The sequence below is a fragment of the Cottoperca gobio genome, chromosome 22 (assembly GCF_900634415.1).
Source record: "Cottoperca gobio chromosome 22, fCotGob3.1, whole genome shotgun sequence".
Lineage (NCBI taxonomy): Eukaryota > Metazoa > Chordata > Actinopteri > Perciformes > Bovichtidae > Cottoperca > Cottoperca gobio.
Window position 1 is genome coordinate 17,239,812 of NC_041376.1, and position 19,616 is coordinate 17,259,427.

The 19,616-nt window shown below is 39.2% G+C and overlaps 2 protein-coding genes across 2 annotated transcripts; one reads left to right on the forward strand and one right to left on the reverse strand.

Annotated features, from left to right (window-relative positions):
* Positions 1-313: 313 nt before the first annotated feature.
* psma6a (proteasome 20S subunit alpha 6a) lies at positions 314-5,624 on the forward strand. The gene is made up of 7 exons (XM_029460293.1): positions 314-506; positions 1,156-1,250; positions 1,423-1,504; positions 2,870-3,025; positions 3,459-3,637; positions 4,155-4,249; positions 4,694-5,624. Exons 1-7 carry the CDS (start codon positions 431-433, stop codon positions 4,749-4,751), a joined length of 741 nt encoding a protein of 246 aa, XP_029316153.1. The 5' UTR covers positions 314-430; the 3' UTR covers positions 4,752-5,624.
* A 1,139-nt stretch (positions 5,625-6,763) lies between these two features.
* On the reverse strand, positions 6,764-11,848 carry nfkbiab (nuclear factor of kappa light polypeptide gene enhancer in B-cells inhibitor, alpha b). Its single transcript, XM_029460292.1, has 6 exons — positions 11,530-11,848; positions 10,285-10,390; positions 9,891-10,101; positions 9,033-9,121; positions 8,279-8,539; positions 6,764-8,181 (listed from the first exon to the last, which is right to left on the reverse strand). The coding sequence occupies exons 1-6, from the start codon at positions 11,781-11,783 to the stop codon at positions 8,146-8,148; spliced, it is 957 nt and encodes a 318-aa protein (XP_029316152.1). The 5' UTR covers positions 11,784-11,848; the 3' UTR covers positions 6,764-8,145.
* Between the last annotated feature and the right edge of the window lie 7,768 nt (positions 11,849-19,616).

Below are 19,616 nucleotides of genomic sequence, written 5' to 3' on the forward strand. Positions count from 1 at the left end.
AAATATAATTGTTATCAACATAATTTACATATATTTATTTTTTTCAATATATAATGTATAAATATTATATTTTAGATTTATATATATATAAATATATTTAATATATATATATATATATATTATACGAATATTCTAATTCTAATATTATATATATATTATATTTATTATATTTATTTATTTATTTTATTTATTTATTTATTTATATATATATCTCAACAACCGGGTAAATCTTATGAATTATTTTGAAATGAGTTTCTTTGGTCTTGTAGAATTTACAGTAGTTGTAGTAAAGCTGCGGAGTTGACCCGGATATGGAAGATTTCGGACAGATCACATCCGGTGTAGATCTTTCCCATGTTTTGGCTCTGTTGCTTCTCAGTTTAGTTTCTACTTAAGTCTTTACCAGTTTCTTTAGTTATTTCCAGCAGTCATGTCTCGGGGATCTAGTGCAGGGTTTGATCGCCATATCACCATCTTCTCTCCAGAAGGAAGACTCTACCAAGTCGGTAAGTAGTGAAAGAAATGAACAAAACTCAACCTGCTCTGTCATCACTACCGGCTAACAGGCTAATATTAGCTAGCTGCTTCTAACTTGCTCATTCATAGTTTACTGTTATTAAGCAAAAGTAAATATTTCAGTACATGGTAGGGTCAAAATAACTTAAATTAGCATATGTCTAACTATAATTGGATATAGTTATTATGTAGTAACTATTAACTAGCTGGTTCGTTCGTGCAGTTGTGCTAACTTCTTAGCTAGCTTAATTTAGCTGTGAAGTGCTAGCATAAGCTAATGTTTGAGTAAATATTTTTATTAGAATTGAAATAAATGTCTGATTTAGCAACCAGTCAACTAACCTTAGCACATTATATATATACATACCCCTTTCCTCACAAGCTGTATTACTTATTCTCTAAAATTAGTCATTATGACAGCTGTATTATGTTGGCCTCAGACCTGTGTGAAACTAAAATACCACTATCCATATGTTACTAAAGTTTAACTTGTGCAATACTTAAATAAAGTACAATTACATGTAAAGCAACTAGTTATGTAGATTCCTGAAAGAAAAAAAAAAGATGTGCCCACAATGATGAAAGGTGCACTCTTGTAGATCATGAGCAATCTGTTTTTCCTTTTCCATCTGTCTTCAGAGTATGCCTTCAAAGCCATCAACCAGGGAGGACTGACCTCCGTAGCTATCAGAGGGAAGGACTGTGTTGTGGTCGTCACACAAAAGAAAGTCCCAGTCAGTATACAGAGATATTTTTCAAACTCGCACAGAAGTTTGTGTTTATGTGTCTTTTACAAAGCATGTGGTCAGATTCCACAGCTGTCATAGTTTTGGTTGTTACATTACTGGTGGAGTATGTGGCGTACAATTCTGTGTTGACAATGTCTTTGTCTTATGTTTTTCTCAGGACAAGCTGTTGGATTCCCTGACAGTCACACATATGTACAGAATTACAGAGAACATTGGTTGTGTTATGACCGGCATGACTGGTAAGCAATGTCTTGTCCATCTGATGGTGAATACTCAAAACTTTGAGCCTGTAATGTTAAAACTGGTTAAAGTCTATGTCAACAATAATTGTTTATAAAAAGTTTCCACTGACATTTTGTTGCCTTATTGTCATGTTACTAATGTTCTTAATGGGAGCTAAAAAGGGCATCCATCAATACAATTTGCCGTCTGTTATTTTAGAGCTGGAGAAAGAGTGTAATTTTAGTCGGGTGACAACTGTAGTTGCAGCAGAACATTGCATAAAACTAGTCAGAACAACCAACTCCCCAGTTTGAAAAAGTGATAAGACATGAGTTGCAAATGTGTTGTAGCGATCAAAATAGAAAACTAAAACAGTAACCTGTAGCTAATACCTTTTCAGTATTCTAAAGCTGGCCAGAGCACTACAGGGTCAACCTGTTTTTTAAACAGTAATTTAAAGCGATATAATTTGGTCAGTGACTTCAATGTGTGATAACCATGTAGAGTAGGGGTGGGGAACCTCCGGGCCGTATACGGCCCGCGACACCATTTTATCCGGCCCTCGAGGTAATTCGTAAAATGCATGCAAATAAAATCCACTAGCAAAAAAAAAAACTAGACGGCAATATTTTAAATGGGGGACTGACTGTTTTTCCTGGCCAAGGTCAGGGTCCTTGAACACAACACAAGCGCAACGTGTCATCACATGGTCAAGTACATGTGCGTTTTGGCCCAACAAGCAGCTCTCTCCAGAGCGTAACATACAAACATGGAGCGATAGATCGGTAGACTACCACACCAAGAACAGACTATTCCATCACTGCTGTGCAGTTATCACTGCCATTTACAATACTCACTTTTTATAATTTGTGCAATTATCACTGCCATGTGCAATATTCACTTTATTTTATCAACCACTTGGAACTTATATATTTGTTTATTCTATTTAATTATTGTGTACTGCCTTTTTACTTCATATGTTCTTTTGCTGTGACAAGATACATTATTGTGATACATTATTGTGGGACTAATAAAGGATTGTTTTCTGATGAAACAGATACACGGATAAAAAAAGTTGCTTTTTTGCACAGCATGAAAGAAAGGTGAAATGAATGGGCTGTGTCTTGGATAATTTTTTTTTTTGCAGAGGTTCAATAATTAGTACGGCCCTCGAATGATGTAAAAAAAAAAAAAATGGCCCTTGATAGGAAAAAGGTTCCTCACCCCTGGTGTAGAGAGTAGTTAGATCCTGTTGGATCCATTGACGTAAAGAAGTGTATGATATTTCACTGTAAAAAAAAATCAAGCATCTTGATTGTATTATGTTCATTCATGTATTTGTCCAATCATAATTAATTTAAGAATGCTTTTTCTGCCTCCAGCTGACAGCAGGTCTCAGGTGCAGAGGGCACGGTATGAAGCAGCTAACTGGATGTATAAGTACGGCTATGAGATCCCTGTGGATATGTTGTGCAAACGCATGGCGGACATCTCCCAAGTCTACACACAGAACGCTGAGATGAGGCCGCTAGGCTGCTGTGAGTAGTGTGCATGTGTGTTTGTGTATACCAGAAACATGTCTTTATTGATTGTTCATGTTCTATAGGATTTTAACCAAAACGGTTGCACATTTTCATTACCTTGTGATGTATTAAGATCTACACTTGAAGCTTTTTTGGTTTGGTAGAAAATGCGTTTCAGTGGGTTTTCATTACAGCTTGATTTTGAATATCAGCAAAAAATATCTGCCGCTCCAATCAACATATTGCATCTTTGAAAATTGATATTGGTGTAGCCATTGCACAAGGCTGTTGAAGACTGTTTGTTTGTGAGTCCAAAGGCCACTTTTACTCTAATCATGACTCCACTAAAGTGATGTTTAGAGCTTACACCAGATGGTAAAAAGATGACTGTGCCTCTTTGTTTTTACTTTCCTGTCTTCATTCCCCCCTGCATTGCACCCCCCTCCAGGTATGATAGTGGTGGGACTGGATGAAGAGTTGGGTCCGCAGCTGTATAAGTGTGATCCAGCCGGTTACTACTGTGGCTTTAAGGCCACAGCAGCTGGAGTCAAACAGACTGAGGCCACCAGCTACCTCGAGAAGAAAGTCAAGAAGAAACTGGATTGGACCTATCAGCAGACCATAGAGGTAATCTAAATTAACGCGCTAATTCGACAACCCTAATAAATAAATAAATAAATATATATTTTTATTTATTTATTTATATATATATATATATATATATATATACACAGAATTACCAGAGTGTTATCAAGCTTCCTCTGTGTTTTCTTTGACCCTGGTGTATCCTCCTGGGACCTGACAATTTATTTTTGTCCTCTGTTGGGGACATGACACTTGGACCTTTAAGTCCAACTTGAATCCTGGTTTACTGTGAAAAGCACAACTTCTGTTTTTTAGATGTTCTGTTAAAAAAATGAGGGCTGCAAATTTTCTCAATTAGTTGTTGGGTCTATAAAATGTCAGAAAATGGTGATAACAGTGTTTCCCAGAGCCTAGGGGGGCGTCCTCAAATTCTTGTTTTAGCCACAACTCATAGATATTCATGTATCATCATATATTTCTCAGACACATTTGAATTTATTTCCCTCTCCTCTCCTTCCTTTCATGCTTCTCAACATCTCTCCCTCTCTTCTCAAAACAGACGGCTATCTCATGTATGGCAACCGTTCTGTCCATCGACTTCAAGCCCTCGGAGCTGGAGGTGGGAATTATCACTACAAAAGAATCCGGATTCAAGTGAGTATTTTCCCTCCATAAAACAGTACATGCATTGAAAGCCATGAGGAATATGCTGCCGGCCACAAGTAAAATGCTTTTTTTTTCACTGCCAAGCTGCTGCTGTAAATGGGATATATAGAATAAAAGTTAAGCAGGGCATTTCTGTGAAACTTCCTACATTTTACAAAAACAATCTTTGCTGGTCAGCTAAACATGCAGCTCTGAACAGATGCCATTGCTCCTGCATTTAAAGTCTTGTATATTTGTGCTGACACTGAAAAATGGTAAATCGCTAAAACGGGGTGTTCAATAATGCTTCCGAGTTATGTCAAAAAATTGATCTAAACAGACGAGTGTTGGAAATCCCTTCAAAATACAAGCAGGGATAAGATGAAAGCTAAGGGCGTGTGCAAAATCTGGCATAACAAAGAAATGGCTGTTAACTTTGTGTTTTCGTTCCAGGATTCTGTCAGAGTCTGAGATCGATGTCCACCTGGTGGCTTTGTCTGAGAGGGAGTGAGGAGAGTTGGCCGCCATTGTTGCTGACTCTGAAAAAGGAACCGCAACACCAGAAAACCCCCTCCTCCTCCTCCTCCTCCTCCTGCACAAAGTTCTCATCCACAAGGAAGATAAAGGAGGAGTTGGTATCCTCTTGTTCCCAAAAGGTGGAGGTTGAGACAAACAAAAAAGATGAACAGTTATTACCAGGTGGGTAGAACATGTTACCCATCTGCACCTCCCCCTCCTCCATCCTCTCTGGTTGTACCAGGACCTGACTGGACACAATATTCTCCACATGTCGACCCCCCCCCCCTGCCTTTTCCTTCGAACCACACTGACACATCCTCACTGCAGGCCGCTGCCAAATGTCACAGAGCCTGGAAAGATGCTGAACATCAGTCCCACCATATGACACATCAGTCTATAGCTCCTCCTTTCTCTGGATGGAGGCCAAATGACTTCAGTTGATGAGTGTGACATGAGCAGATTGGAAAGATGAGGGTGTGGTAACCCCACCACCACAACGACAGCACAATTACCTCTTAATACCTCTCACTATTATGATCCTTTAGCTTCTTGAGTCGCTGTATTTCAACAGTGCTTCCGATCTTTACTCAGGGCTGCCACAACATTTTATGAATCTGATTTAAAGTGTCCCCTCTCTCCACTGTCTGTAGTTCCAGGATGATGTTTATGCTCTGATGTACTCTGCTGTGGGAATTCTCCCATTTACGACGGTCATTACTGTCACACCCTTGTTTAGGTCTGCTCAGGTCAACGTCAACACAAAGTCGCAAACTATTGACTTCTCTCCACTTGTGTCTCGATCCCCCTCCCCTCTGCTGCCATTGTTGTACATTGCACTTCTAATAAACACAATGTTTTTATCGAACTCTTTCCTTGTTTTCTTTTCTTTTTATACTCTTATTGCCGCTGTGACTTTTATATAAGGAAAGCATGCAATTCAGATAAACAAGGTGCCTGTCTGTCCAGGTTAGTGAACATTATTTTCACATTCAGTGTTGCCTGTTGAATAATATACTATATAAGATCATTTGCAATAATGTTTGCCAAATTCAGCTTAAGATGTATTTTATATGGAATATTAATATACATTTTTTATTTACATTATTCATTTAGTGAAGCATTTTGTGACGTTCTGCACTTGAAAGGTCAGTGGTGGACAGTAACTAAGTACATTAACTCAAGTACTGTACTTGAGTTAATGTAGGTATTTGTACTTTACTTGAGTATTTACAGTTCCTGCTACTGTATACTTCTGCTCCATAATACTACATAGTACTAATTACTGCACTACATCTATTTGATCATTTCAGTTAGATTGATAATACAAAAGTGTGTGTGTGTGTGTGTGTGTGTGTGTGTGTGTGTGTGTGTGTCCTCATTTACCTGCTGCAACATTAAAATGATCTAATATATTTTTTAATCTGAAATGGGCCGTTGTGCAGAATGAGTACTTTTACTTTTGGTACTTTAAATTTACTTTTTTACTAAAGTTGAATCCAGAACTTTTACTTGTAAGTATTTCTACACTGGTATTACTACTTTGACTTAAAGAGTACTTTGTCCCCTTCTGTGAAAGGTGTTATATAAAGTGAATTACTTACATTAATACATGCTGGGGGAAAGTCTTTAAGTGCTGGAGTATGAACTTTAGTCGTTCACTGCTGGTTTCATATTTAGATGTGAAATGTGCTTTTGATGGGCTGTGGTTGTAAACCCCCAAAGATCGCATGGAAACAGCTCTTATTATGCTTTTACTCCAAATACTCAGCAAACATAGATGTCTGTTTAATTGGGGAAAAAATATTTGTGGTGCCAACACAAGAATTTAGGCACAAATTAAAAAGGTCTAAAGTATTTCAAATATATCAGTATTTAGTTGTACACTCCATTGAATTTACAGCTGTTATAAAGTCATGTTATGTCTCCATTGTATGTTGAAACTTGCAGTGTGTAAAGCCAACGTACTTGACCTGATCTGCAATACAATCAGACTTGACAAAAGTGTATTTAACCGTGATGCCTGATATTTATTTTACTGGAATTTGAGTAAAACTTCCTTCCTCCTCGCTGTCCCGAACTTCACTGAAGCATCCTGTTGTTCAGCGTAGATTCCCTTCTTTGGAATGAGAAGCAGGAATGTCGCGAACAGCTGAGTGATCTGTTCCTGGGAATTTCCTGACCCTTCCTTCTTAGCCCCACCCTACCAAAAACTTCTTAGATTCCTCATTAAACACACACACACTCCTCATTTACTGGAAACGAGTTGTTCAGTTATCAGCCATATCCTGCATGACATGCATTATATGAAAATAAAAGGCATCAGGTCAGAAATGAAACTCAGCTGTCATGCTTTGATGGAGGCATTTATAGCAGCAGAGACATACCGTCAGTATGTCTCTGTCTCGAGGCTCCGAGTTAGTCATTTCTCGTTCAATTGCAGCCTAGAAATATTGTCACCCGCTGTTAATTATATGCTGGGTTCTGTACAATGTTTCTTTTGTGTTATTACCAAAATGATGATGTCTACAGTACATGTGTGAAAGCCATTCAAATTTAGTGCCTCCATTCGGGACCAACTGCAATTCTGCATATTGTTTTCTGAATTTAAGAGAATCTTTCAAAGTTCCCAGAAAAGTTTATGTAAAAAAAAAAAAGAATCTGAGATCATCATCTCTGAATTCTGAGAAAAGTTTTCATGTAAAAAATATTCAGAAAAACAAGCAGATACTTTTTACATGAAAGCTTTTCTCAGAATTCAGACATAATCTCCAATTCAGGAAGACAGGACACAAGGGAATAAATGATGCTTCATGTCACCCATCCCAGTCCCCACAAATATATCCACACAGTTTTTTTACTGTTAAATATGAGTGTCTTTAATTTAACTGGAGTGTGCTGGACTGTTTTCTGTCTGACATATACAACCTTCTCAACTGTACACGTTCACAGCTTCCATAAAAAATACATCTTTGTATACACAGCATTTACAATATCGTACAACAGAGCTGTTGCAGGTACAGCTGTGTGGATGGATGTTTCTTTGTGACAATTGATCTGCAGTGTCCACAGAATACAAGCGATCCTCTCCTCATAATGTGTCATGTATTCACACATCTCAGCGCGTTCGCTCTCCCGCAGCCTGGAGCGGGCTCGTTGTATTTGAACAGTCTCTGATTCTCCTTTGCGGCTGCCTGTCCACTTGTTGCGTCAGCGGCCACGCCCGCGCCGTGTCACCCAGACTGTTGGGCTCATGAGACGTCACTGCAGGAAGTAGTAGACGTGCCGAGCCATTTCTCTTGTCCTTTACTGTCATCGTCACAGCCCCCTGCCTCTGTAACTTCCTCTCTCTCTCTCTATCTCTCTCTCCCTCCCTCTCAAGCTTCCTGCTAATGTCCATTCCACTGAATGTCGTCATAACCCACCTGCAAACACACGGAAGACAGAAGAAAATGGTTATACACTGGCTAGAAAGAAGGCTAAGTTGTACATTTCAGTGGAAGCTCTGCTGTTTCAACACACCTCCTCGTCAGACTCCTCGTCCTCCTCTTCCTCGCTGTCGTCCGCTTCGCTGTCAGGCAGCTCCCTCAGATCAGGATTGGTCAGCGAGTACAGTTCTTTCCTGATGTTGTCGTCGTTGCGACCGTAGGTGAGGTGGAAGGCGGTGTGGCCTCCGGAGGTCAGGAGGTTGGGGTCTGCTCCTTTCTTCAGCAGCAGTTGGACCAGTGAGAGATTCTGCTGGTCCACGGCCAGGTGCAGCGCACTGCGACCGTTCCGCTGTTCCTAAAGGACAGGGAGAGGACACAAGGTTAAATTAGCACCAGGTGGCCATGTGGGAGCTGCTCCTCAAAACGTCTAAAAATACCAGCGGTGGGAATCTTTCACGATCTCGATTCGACTCAAAATGGATTCTAGATTCAGTACATAGTGGTTTCATAATTCATCATTTCAGGATCTACTCCAGTCTGCTGAGCGCTAATAAAAGGCGGTGTTTTTTATATTTAAAAAAGTTACATTAACAGATTGCAGTAATGTAAACACACCAGACAAAAAGTAACATTTATCCATGCTAAACTTGCACAAATAACATTTACTAAAAAGTTTTCAGAATTTCTCAATACTCAAGTGACTTTAAGATGAAGTTCAAGACAATAATGCTTGACACACCTTTGACTTAGTGTGTAGGATTACTTTCCATGGATTTGTTTCCCCCACACCCTTACTACATATTTGCTTATAGACTAGGTCATTATATACTATGGTGTGTGTCGTTTACCTTTGCATTAATGTCAGCTCCTAGATCCACCATGTTCTCCACCAGCAACAGGAAACCCTGAACTGAGGCCAGGTGGAGGCAGTTCTGACCTGCAAGACAACATCAGAGGAAGAGTTAAACAGCTGACACCAGACCAGCACATGCCCTTTTATTCCTGCCGTTTGAGGAAAAAGTCCTAGATCCAAAGTTAACTGTAGGAATAGCTAAATAGTATTTGTCTGGACAAAGTATTTAGTATACTTAAGTCTTAAGTAAATGTCTATGCACAACAAGTCTGAATCTATTTGGAGCCTGAGCATCTAACATCATGTGCCATGTAATAGATGGGTTTTCAGCAGGAATGGCTATGGCATTCCCCTTGCATGCTTATTGTTTCCTTCTTCCCAACCATAGAAATTACTCTTCTCGTGCCATTCCTGTGAGTAAATAGTAGTTAAGACCAGCAACAGTCTGGTCAGTGCCTCAGCTGTTTCCATGCACTGAGGCTGGGCCACCACAAAATGGAAATTACCACCCCTGTTACTGAACATAATATTATAATGTTTAAACATTATAATTTAGCCTCCCACTGCTAAATCTAAACATTTTGTTTACCAACATGTAAACGAGTAAAGTTTTATTGTTGAAGTGTTTATCAGAAAAGTTGTAATATAAGTATATATATATTATATATATAAATATATATATATATATATATATATATATATAAATATATATATATATAAATATATATAAATATAAAATATATATATATATATATATATATATATATATATATATATATAAATAAACCCATATAAATATAAACCCATATCACCCTCATAAACCCACATCAGTGTCCTCATGCTACAATCTCACCGTGATAGTTGCAGGCAGCCATCACCGTGTGCAGATGCTCTGGCTGACAGTTATGCGTGAGGACGCTGAAGCACAGCAGGTTACCATGGCGACAGGCGATGTGAAGAGGCGTGTCCCCGCTGTCGTCCACCAGTGTGGGGTCGCAGCCGGATACCAGCAGTCGCTGACACACCTCCGCCTGGCCCGTTATTACTGCTAGGTGGAGAGGAGTCTATGAAGGGCAGAAGTTAGGAGAAGACAGGTGAGCTGTTGAGTCAGAAGGCTTTTTCATTATTCTTATGTGAGGATAGACATCGACTCATTAATCATTTATTATTGCTACAGTTTAAAAAGTTGTCTAGAATGAGCAAGTTCCCAGAAAGAGGTGATTTCTTTTTTAAATCCTCTTCAGTACCTGTCTCTGGTCATTTTGTGTGTTGAGGAAGTCTGTGTTCTTGGACAGGTCTATCATTTTCATGATGTGGTCCTTGGCCTCGTGGATGATGGCCAGGTGGAGCAGCCTATAGAGAAAGAAGGTAGAAAGCCTGTTACAATACACATACACCACACAGCTAAATCCATATGATTGTTTTGTTCCACGAAGAAACATGTGGCACAGTCACTTGTAAGCAAGTACAGCAAATACATACACCTCCAATTGTGTTTTTATCATCTACATCTAATACAGCAGTTAGCCAAGTTTCCACGTCTGAGGTCTCCAAACATTCAAAATACATCATTGTAATTTTATCTACAGTCAAATCAATGTGATAGTTTTCTAAGAGTAGCACAGCAGCCATGTTTACACTTGATGTAATGGGGATAACTTCCTTAAAAAAGCCATTACAGTAAGTGAATGTAAACTAATGGCCCTTCTCTAGAAGCTGCCACTGCTCTTATGTCCCTGGGTTAAATCCCTGTAACATGACACAGTTCCTGTCTTCAGTTCTGATTAATTAAATCACTTTTTTTTTTACTTTGACGCAGTTACACACCATGTTTGCATGTTTGCACGAGAACAGTTACAATACTGTTCTGAGTTTGGACTGTATATTTCTCGCAGATAAATTGTGTTCTAATAACAAAAATAGCATTTGGCTTTGGAGTCACTCTAAATGTTGCTCCCCTGGTTTTAAGGCAGCAACAAGCCGCAGACACGTATTCCAAAGGAAGGTTTCTCCAGACTGATGTTGAATAATTTAAGAAACTTTTTCTAGTTTTTTCCTTCCTCTCGCTTCACGGGAGCGCGCGTCGGTCGGATTCCTTGGCGGCGCGCCTGGGACTTTCCCAGTCTGACCCGCGGCCATAGTAGATTCCCTCCTGATAATAGCCTTTTGTTTACGTCCGATAACACCGTGTCTGACCGCAGCTCGACCCATTATTAAACCGGACACTCGCTCCGTGTACTGTTAACACTGCAGCAGTGTACTTTTATAAGCTCTAATGCTAAACTAAGCCCCAACCGGGACTAAGTTAGGCCTGGGCCTGTGCATTGTAATGACAAGCTAGAGGCAGACATTCCCCACAGGAACGAGATCAAATTACTTCCAAAGACCCGATCTGGGCCTACACATACGATACTGCAAGCTTAGATATACCTCCAAAAACTCGCAAATATCCCAAAGCTTTACTCTGTAACGTTATTCCTGGTCAGACTTACGTGTCTCCGTCTTCTGTGATCTGTGTTTTCCATTTGTGCAGCTCTCCGGTTTCAGCGGGAGGTTGTTTGTGCTGCGGCGGCTCACAGTCCAACTGGAGCAGACGGATCTCGGCCGCCACAGCCTGGTACTCCTCTTCTTTCAGGGAGTCCAGACCGCTGTCCAGCCGCTCCTCTGTCGACACAGCAGGCTTCCCTTCTTTAGATTCCCGGCTGTAATCCATTTGGTTTAATATACTGGTCCTGTGGAGGTCCATGGTGGTTTGTTGTTCGGGACGAGGTGAGTTTGGTTTTCTACTGGCAGAATCGTGCAGCAGTCTGTAAATGCCCTCTGTGTGGCTGTCTACAGCGGGGCGGAGCTAACAACTAGGTGGGGGATTTCCACAAAACTGTCACTCAGAATAACACAGCACACAGATTGCTGGCTCCAAGAGGGGATTTCTATTCAGACACATATAAATACACTCCTCAGTTTGTCATGTCACCAACAGAGCAGCACAATAATTTTGCAGTCTACATTTGCTGCACTTAAAATATATATTTCTGCAGTATATTAGTCTTCACATATGTGTTTGGACTTTATTAATGGGACAACACATATGCATTTCCTCTCTATCTACACTTCAAACTTGAAATCAGTAGTTTCTTTGAAAACATTCTTCTCAGTTTTTATGCAGACTCAATAGTAATCACAAGACAACATGACTAAAAGAAGTGTTGGGGAGTAGTGAGCTCATACATTTTGCAGTAGCTTGCTGGTAGTTTAACTACATTCATATTTGCACTGTAACTCAAGTAGTTCAATTACTTGCTATTTTTATGAAGCTACAATCTATTTTGGGCCATAAAATAAAAGGAATGTTTTTATTTTTATCTGACCATTGCGTCTTCTTTAATTGAACCTCTTTGTTTCTGCTCTGACGAGTAAAAAGGAAGGCTCGTTGTTTAGAACGGTGCTCAAGCTTTTTATTATGTAAATGGCAGCTTGAAAAGCTTTGCTTTCAAAGCAGTTTCCCCCAAAACTGGCCAAAAGTATAAGGACGAACCCAGACAACTAAAGCCACATAAATACATCTAATGTTCATTCTACAAGAAGGGGAATACTAAAGCCCAGGAAGAAATCAGAATAACTTGAAGGACAGGCGTCTATGTGTTATATGGCTGCACAAGTGTTGTTGCATTAAAGAGTTGCTGTTAGTGAAGGATTGTTGCATGGAAAGTCCTGTAAATGAATCACTTTAGCAAAAGGAAATGTTTCTCAGCAGCCCCTCAGACCTGCAGGTGTGTGTGTGTGTGTGTGTGTGTGTGTGTGTGTGTGTGTGTGTGTGTGTGTGGGGGGAGGGGGCGGGGGTGCTGCAATCTGACTTCAGTTTGTTTGTCATTACAATGTGTTGAACAAGACGCTGCAGTGGAGTTTCCCCCTAACACCCGCAGATCTTGACCACAATATCATGTTTATGTGTTGTTTGCTTTCATTCTTTATTTCACAGGAGCTAAGACATCACTGTTTTAAGTAATATGTGCATTATGTTTGTGTCTGTTTACAATTGTGTAATAAACACAATATCAGTTTTTTGCTTTAAACTAACTGAGCTTAACATCCTGCCAACTATTTCAGAACATAGTGAATGACGGCACTACTGATTTTGTACTGAGAAGAGGGTTTAACTCCCACTGATTCTGTCGCAGGGCCTTTAATAACCCAGTATCAAATCCCTCATTCAGTTCCTCTGCAGATAAAATGGAAGGACTCCAAGTTCTGGCCGCGAGACAGCGCGAGCCCGTGACCTATCCCTTTAACAACAAACATGGAGTTGAACGTGATGTTCTGGAGGCCTGAGGGAAACTCCGGGCATGTTTTGCCTCCCATTGTTCCGTCTGTGTGACCAGTTTGACTGGGAAGCTCAGGCTTCGCTGTCAGCACACTATGACTGTCACGCTAGCAATTGTTGAGCAACACATTAGGATTCATGCAACTAGAAAATAGTTTCTGTGCAGATTCTAGGTTTAGGTATTTACCATTTTACATAATGTAAGAATGTAAGAATAAAGTTTAACATTGCATTCTGCATCTGTATATCAATTTCTGAAGCAAGAATGGAAAGATTGTGCAGAGGGCAACAAACCACACAGGCCACATTTACACCCACAGTTCATTCTGAATACATATTATGTATCTAGCCTGCTGATCACAATCAGATTTGAAGGCACAGTGAAAACAAGACCTCTGATTGAGCCATAATAAGGCAGATGAATGGAGGAATGCACGCAGCGGAGACGAAGGGAGAACAAAGCAGTTGAATACATTTGCACAAAGCTTTATGTTTTCAAATCTCTACCCCTGTCTACATCATTTAACTTACTATTTGTGAATACATAGCTATCTGTCTGTCTTTTAGTTACTTTAGCGTTTCCTTTCATGCCATGTGTACTTTTCTGGACAGTAGATGAAACAGACAAAGTCCTTTGATGAAGGTTATTCAAACTGATCGTGAGTCTGACGTCTGAGTGAATTAACAGTGTTGGATTTGACAGGAAGCAATGCAAATATGAGTAGTAGTTTGTAGAGCTGAATATTTTTTACTGGAACCAGTGCTAATGTGAAACAAGCTTCAAACAGTACAGAAGCAACATTCTAATGCATTGAACAAGTATCTAAGTATTGTACTAGCAGACATGAAAGGACGCCTGCAAAAGTAAGAAATGATCCTGGAGATTTCTGGGGTTTTCAAAATGTGATCTGTGTCATCAACACTTTGTAGTGTTAGATAGTGTTATCAAGTCTGTGATAAGCTGTGTTGATGCTTTTTTGTGATTTGCATTGTGTGTGAATATGTACTTATATAATGACCATTTTTTAATGCTTTTTTTCAACAATGTACTTGAACTTTAATTGATTTTTTCAACAAATAGAAAAAGGAAAGAGCATATTTCACTTACATACCAACACATATACATATACAAGGGGAGAACAAACACACTTAAAAAGTAAACATTTAAACACATAAAATAAATCAAAGTAACTAAGTTTAAAGGATTATGTGTATCTCAGTGCGGTGAGGGTCTTAAAGCTTCACTCCATTACAATCATTTTTTTTTTAATGCTTTTAAAATTGGATTCTTAAATCTTTTAATTTGAGCTTTTACTGGAATGAAGTACAGAGTTGAATGAAAATGTTTTTCTTGGCATCATTAACTCACTCCTCAGTGTTTCTCTCAGTAACACTAAATGAAAACACTGATCACACAAGAGAGAACATGAAAGTGTAAGCGATAAAGTAACACAGGCATAATGGGCAACACTAGAATAAAGCTCATTTGGGTATAAAAAAGGACTTTATGTTTGATGGCATCACAAGTTTGAGATTTACTTCTCTGGTTTCTGGCTTGAGGAGAGAGAAGCTCATGTTCACAAATATTAGTGGAACCTTCCTCGGCCATGGAAATAACAAATTGGTATTCCTTATTTAAGTGGTGTCATCCTTTAAAATGAAAGTTTCCTCACTAAGCGTGAAGATGTATGAGAGCTACAGTGTTTCTATTGAATAAGGTCTGGAAGAATAGCCATTGTTACATAAATGTGTGACTGCACACCTGTGTGAACAGTATCTGTGCCGTGGGAATCCCTGGGCATTCTGGACATGAGCAGACATGTACAACACAGAATGACTCATCATGAATCAGTCAATCAGTCACACACAGTGAAATACATTATGGTGAAGGGTCAAAGTGAACAATGACTCATCAAATCACATTCTGAATTTATGACTTTGCGGCGACTGAAAGTAGACACAAAACCCCCCATGAACTCTGAAACACTGCTTCACTGCTTCACCTGTTTCTTTACCTGATTCTCCTTTTTCTCCACTTCCTGCTTCCTGTAGCGGACGGACTTTTTGTCTGGCAGACTTTCTGCTAAATTTACTGCAGGACTTCACAGTCATGTGCTGTACACGTTCACGTCCTCAATATACATCTTTATTTCTAAAAGAAAAAAATTCAAAATGACACGCCGAAAATAAAATGAATAACATATAGTGATCAGAGCTGTGGTCAAAATGCATCTTAGTCAGAGAAAAGTATATGCCAACCTCCTGTGTATTTAAAATATATTTAAAAATTAGGTTTGGTTTTTATAATCAGTGGTGGACTGTAACTACGTACATTCACTTGTTAAGGTACTCTAATTCCATTTAAGGTTTTATTTCAGTTAGAAATATTATACTTATATCAATTTATAAAATGTGATTACATTACATTACAGTTCATTTAGCTGACGCTTTTGTCCAATCATGGAGATACAACTCCGAACAGCAAGAATCTTGTAAGTACAATAGCTTCAAATAGGTACAATGGTATAAGTGAACGCTGTCTTCAAATAGACAGTTTGAAGTGCAACATACAGAAACAATAGAATACAAATTCAACTATTAGCTATAAATAAGCCAAACCAATATAAGTGCAACATACAAAGAACAGTTATTTAGTTTTCTTCATTCGCCGAGGTGCAGTCCAAACAGGTGGGTTTTGTTTGAGGGGTATCTGGGTCCCACTCGTAGTGAGGGAGTATCGAGCCGATTGGTGTCGACTCAGAGCGAAGTGAACGCGTTGGGTGGGGTGTATGGTTCGACCATGGCCTGGATGTAGGAAGGGGCTGATCCATTCACAGCACGGTAGGCCAGCACCAGAGTCTTGAAGCAGATTCGGGCCGGCACTGGTAACCAGTGAAGGGAGCGGAGAAGCGGTGTAGTGTGGGAGAACTTGGGTAGATTGAAGACCAGTCGGGCTGCTGCATTCTGGATGAGCTGTAGAGGTCGAATGGCACATGCAGGCAGTCCAGCGAGGAGGGAGTTGCAGTAGTCAAGGCGGGAGATGACAAGAGCCTGAACAAGAACCTGCGTCGCCTTCTGAGATGTACAGATTAAACTAAGTTACTCACAGAAACCACCTCCACCAGCTACAAGATGAAAATACTACTTACACAGTGGCTGATTAATAATAATAAGTGTATGTATAATGTATATACCCTTTAGAAAAATAAATGTTTGCAATTATGTTGCAATTAAGTTGCTTTTAGTGCATTTTTTCTGCATTAGTTTAATCAACAAAAAACAAATGTAATAAATGTATTTTATTGAATACAAAATATTTTATTGTGCAAAAATGTTTGCAGCTAACTGTTAAAACATTTGTATTGCTATAGTGAATTTAAACAGCACAACCTGACATAGTGCTGGGCTTAGTTCTGATTACTTTGCAGTAGTGTTGTTAACTCATGTGTTGATGTTCATGGGTTTTGCTGAGTCTGATTTAATGAGCTGTGAGATTTATGCAGCAGCAGTGCAGACTTCACTTTTGCTAAAGCTGATTGTTTTAATTCCCTTTATCTTACAGCACTTTAAAAAACAAAGTTGTGTGCACATTGTGATGATCTTGCAGATATTCACAGCTCCAGTGTCCTGTTATTTGGTGTCATAGTGGGCAACATATAACCAGAATCAAATGTTTATTTCCTGGAGAACGCCTGAGCTTGTCACTGGGTGCAGAGACATCAAACCAGGCCACCCAAATTCCACTTAACTGAGTCAGAGAGAGTGACAGCAGGGTGGATCAAAGAGGAAGAATGAAAGGCAACTTGTATTCTCTGCAGCAGGGGGAGTAAGAGGGCTGCTGTCAGTCAATCAAGCTGTTCCTGTTCAAATACAGATCATCAGACTCATTTAATAGTAATAGTAATAATAATAATAACAATAATAATAATAACAATAATAACAATAATAACAATAACAATAACAATACATCAACATTTAAACCTGGATTATCCAGTTTAACTAAATAATGTAAATATCTCTTTTCAGAGCTTTCATCCACATCATCGAGTTTTCTAAGTTGTCATGGAGATGGAACACTGCTCTGTAGCCTCTGCTATACTTTTATTTATTACACCCTAATGCGTCACTATGGACATTTTTGTTTTTACATTTTTTCAATCCTTTTTTTGTGTTAATGCGTATGGCACACATGTTGGCAAGGTTGTGAGGTCTTTTTGCAAATCTTGGAAGCTCCTTTAATAAGTCTGTAATAAAGTGTGAAGCCACAACACAGACACTCAGACCCATAAGGACAGAAATGTCCCTATTGAAACCCATTAAAACCACAATGTTTGATACCACAACTATTACAGCGTACACTCATCCTTTCTATTATATCAGGCTTTCAATTTAGAGCCCTGGTTTCAAAATTGTAGTTTTTACTATTTTCAACCACAGTCAGCCATTTTCTCATGTTTGTCCTGTGGGCCAAATACACAAACATCCTGGTTTCCAAAGGGCTATTGTTGGTCTCCTTCGTAAAAAACAATAGTGGCAATATGTAAACAAACTGGCATTTAAAAGGGTTAAACTTCTGAAGATTAATTAGTATTATTTGGTAGTTATGATCAGGAAAGAAGTTGGTTAAAAGATTGATAAAATAATATTAATATTTTTTTTATTGTAGATTTATGGCGTCGACATGTTTGTCCTTTAAGGACTTCAGACCAACTTTTTTAAAGTGAGGCACAAGGGTTAACCCTTTAACTGAATCATCCAGTTATGGCGCGCACACACACACACACACACACACACACACACACGCGCGCGCACACACACACTTACTTTCTGAATGCACTGTTTGGTATGACATGCCAACAAAGCAGCTTTAAAACTAAAGCTTTAGGTTTTGGTTGTCTGTACCACTAGATGGCGACACCTGACCTCTTTATTAAGATGTGACAGTCATCCTCTGTCACACAACAGAGCCCAAACACCAAAGATTATCTTCTGACTCTTATTATGATAGGACAAATTCATTTCATAAGGAACCATTGATGATTTATGTTTTCTCTTCACTTAAGAGCTGACCTACAAGACAATTCATGTGACACTTGACTATAAATAAAACCTTTTTCTAATGTTACATTTAACCATAAACTCAACTGTCAGTCCTCTAATTAGTTTCCTTATTTTTCTATCAGACTCTTAATGTACAAACATAGTTCCCATCAGCCTGATATTAACTCCATATAAACACAGACAGACAGCTCAGCTGTATAATACTGCAGTACTTAAAGACTTGTGACTGAGAAGCACTGATCAATACAGTCATTTTCAGCAGTCTGGAGGATTATCCACCTCACTGCACACACACAAACACACAAACACACACACACGTTATGTCCTCCAGCCAACAGCCTCCTCAGAAGATTGTCGGGGATCCATATTTGTTTTACAGGACATTGACTGAGAACATTTCCCCTGTTTTTAAACTCCTGAAAGCTCTTTCCTGTCCTTCCATACAGCAGCCTGCCATTTGTCCCCCCCCCCCCAGAGAATGAGGTTATATTATATTATATTTTTTGATTTGCACCAACTTACCAGTGAATACAGATATTTATATGTATATGTATATATGTGGTGTGATACTGTCATAATGTGGAAGTATACGTACATCCACCAGCTAAAGATAATCATAAGTAAATGTGTGATTTATGTGAAATAAATCAAAATTTTACTTCCTTTACTTCCTTAATTATGAAAGAGAACAAGTGAAAAAGATGAGATAAGAGAAAAATCACTTTTCTTTTTAGTTTCTCGTGTTTTTTTTACTCGCAATCAGATTTATATATTTAAGTTATTCCTAACATTTGATGACATTTTATTCCGACAGAAACGGTCTTCCATTATAAAAAAATGTAGGGTGAAATGATTAGAATGAAACTGACTGAGGCTACAGAAGCAGAGGCCTCAGACACTCTCGTGCTTACTGTTACAGTCAGTCAGGTCAATAAAGGCTGAACCTGGGTCAAAGTTTCTCTGTGGGAGACATTAGCAGCTGACAATTACAGTGCAAAACAACCAAACTAAAGATCCAGGAAGCTTGGTGCTTAATTAGTTTTTAGTGTTGGACTCTCCTGCGCCCATCTCATTTATATTCCCCAGGCGGCCCTCATCAAGCCAGCAGTCCGACCCTCAAGCTCGTTCTCACGCTCATCCGCCTTGATTGATTTCCAGGGAGCGAAGCCGGCTGGCCTGAGCTTACTGGCCGAGCTA

Bases quoted from the DNA above. Each gene is read 5' to 3' on its own strand.
- nfkbiab (XM_029460292.1), bottom strand. From the start codon at position 11,783: ATGGACCTCCACAGGACCAGTATATTAAACCAAATGGATTACAGCCGG. The intron at 10,102-10,284 runs GTACTGAAGAGG...TGCCCTTCATAG, and splicing joins CACAAAATGACCAGAGACAG to ACTCCTCTCCACCTAGCAGT. The intron at 9,122-9,890 runs GTGAGATTGTAG...GTTGTCTTGCAG, and splicing joins GGCTGCCTGCAACTATCACG to GTCAGAACTGCCTCCACCTG.
- psma6a (XM_029460293.1), top strand. From the start codon at position 431: ATGTCTCGGGGATCTAGTGCAGGGTTTGATCGCCATATCACCATCTTC. The intron at 507-1,155 runs GTAAGTAGTGAA...ATCTGTCTTCAG, and splicing joins AGGAAGACTCTACCAAGTCG to AGTATGCCTTCAAAGCCATC. The intron at 1,251-1,422 runs GTCAGTATACAG...TGTTTTTCTCAG, and splicing joins TCACACAAAAGAAAGTCCCA to GACAAGCTGTTGGATTCCCT.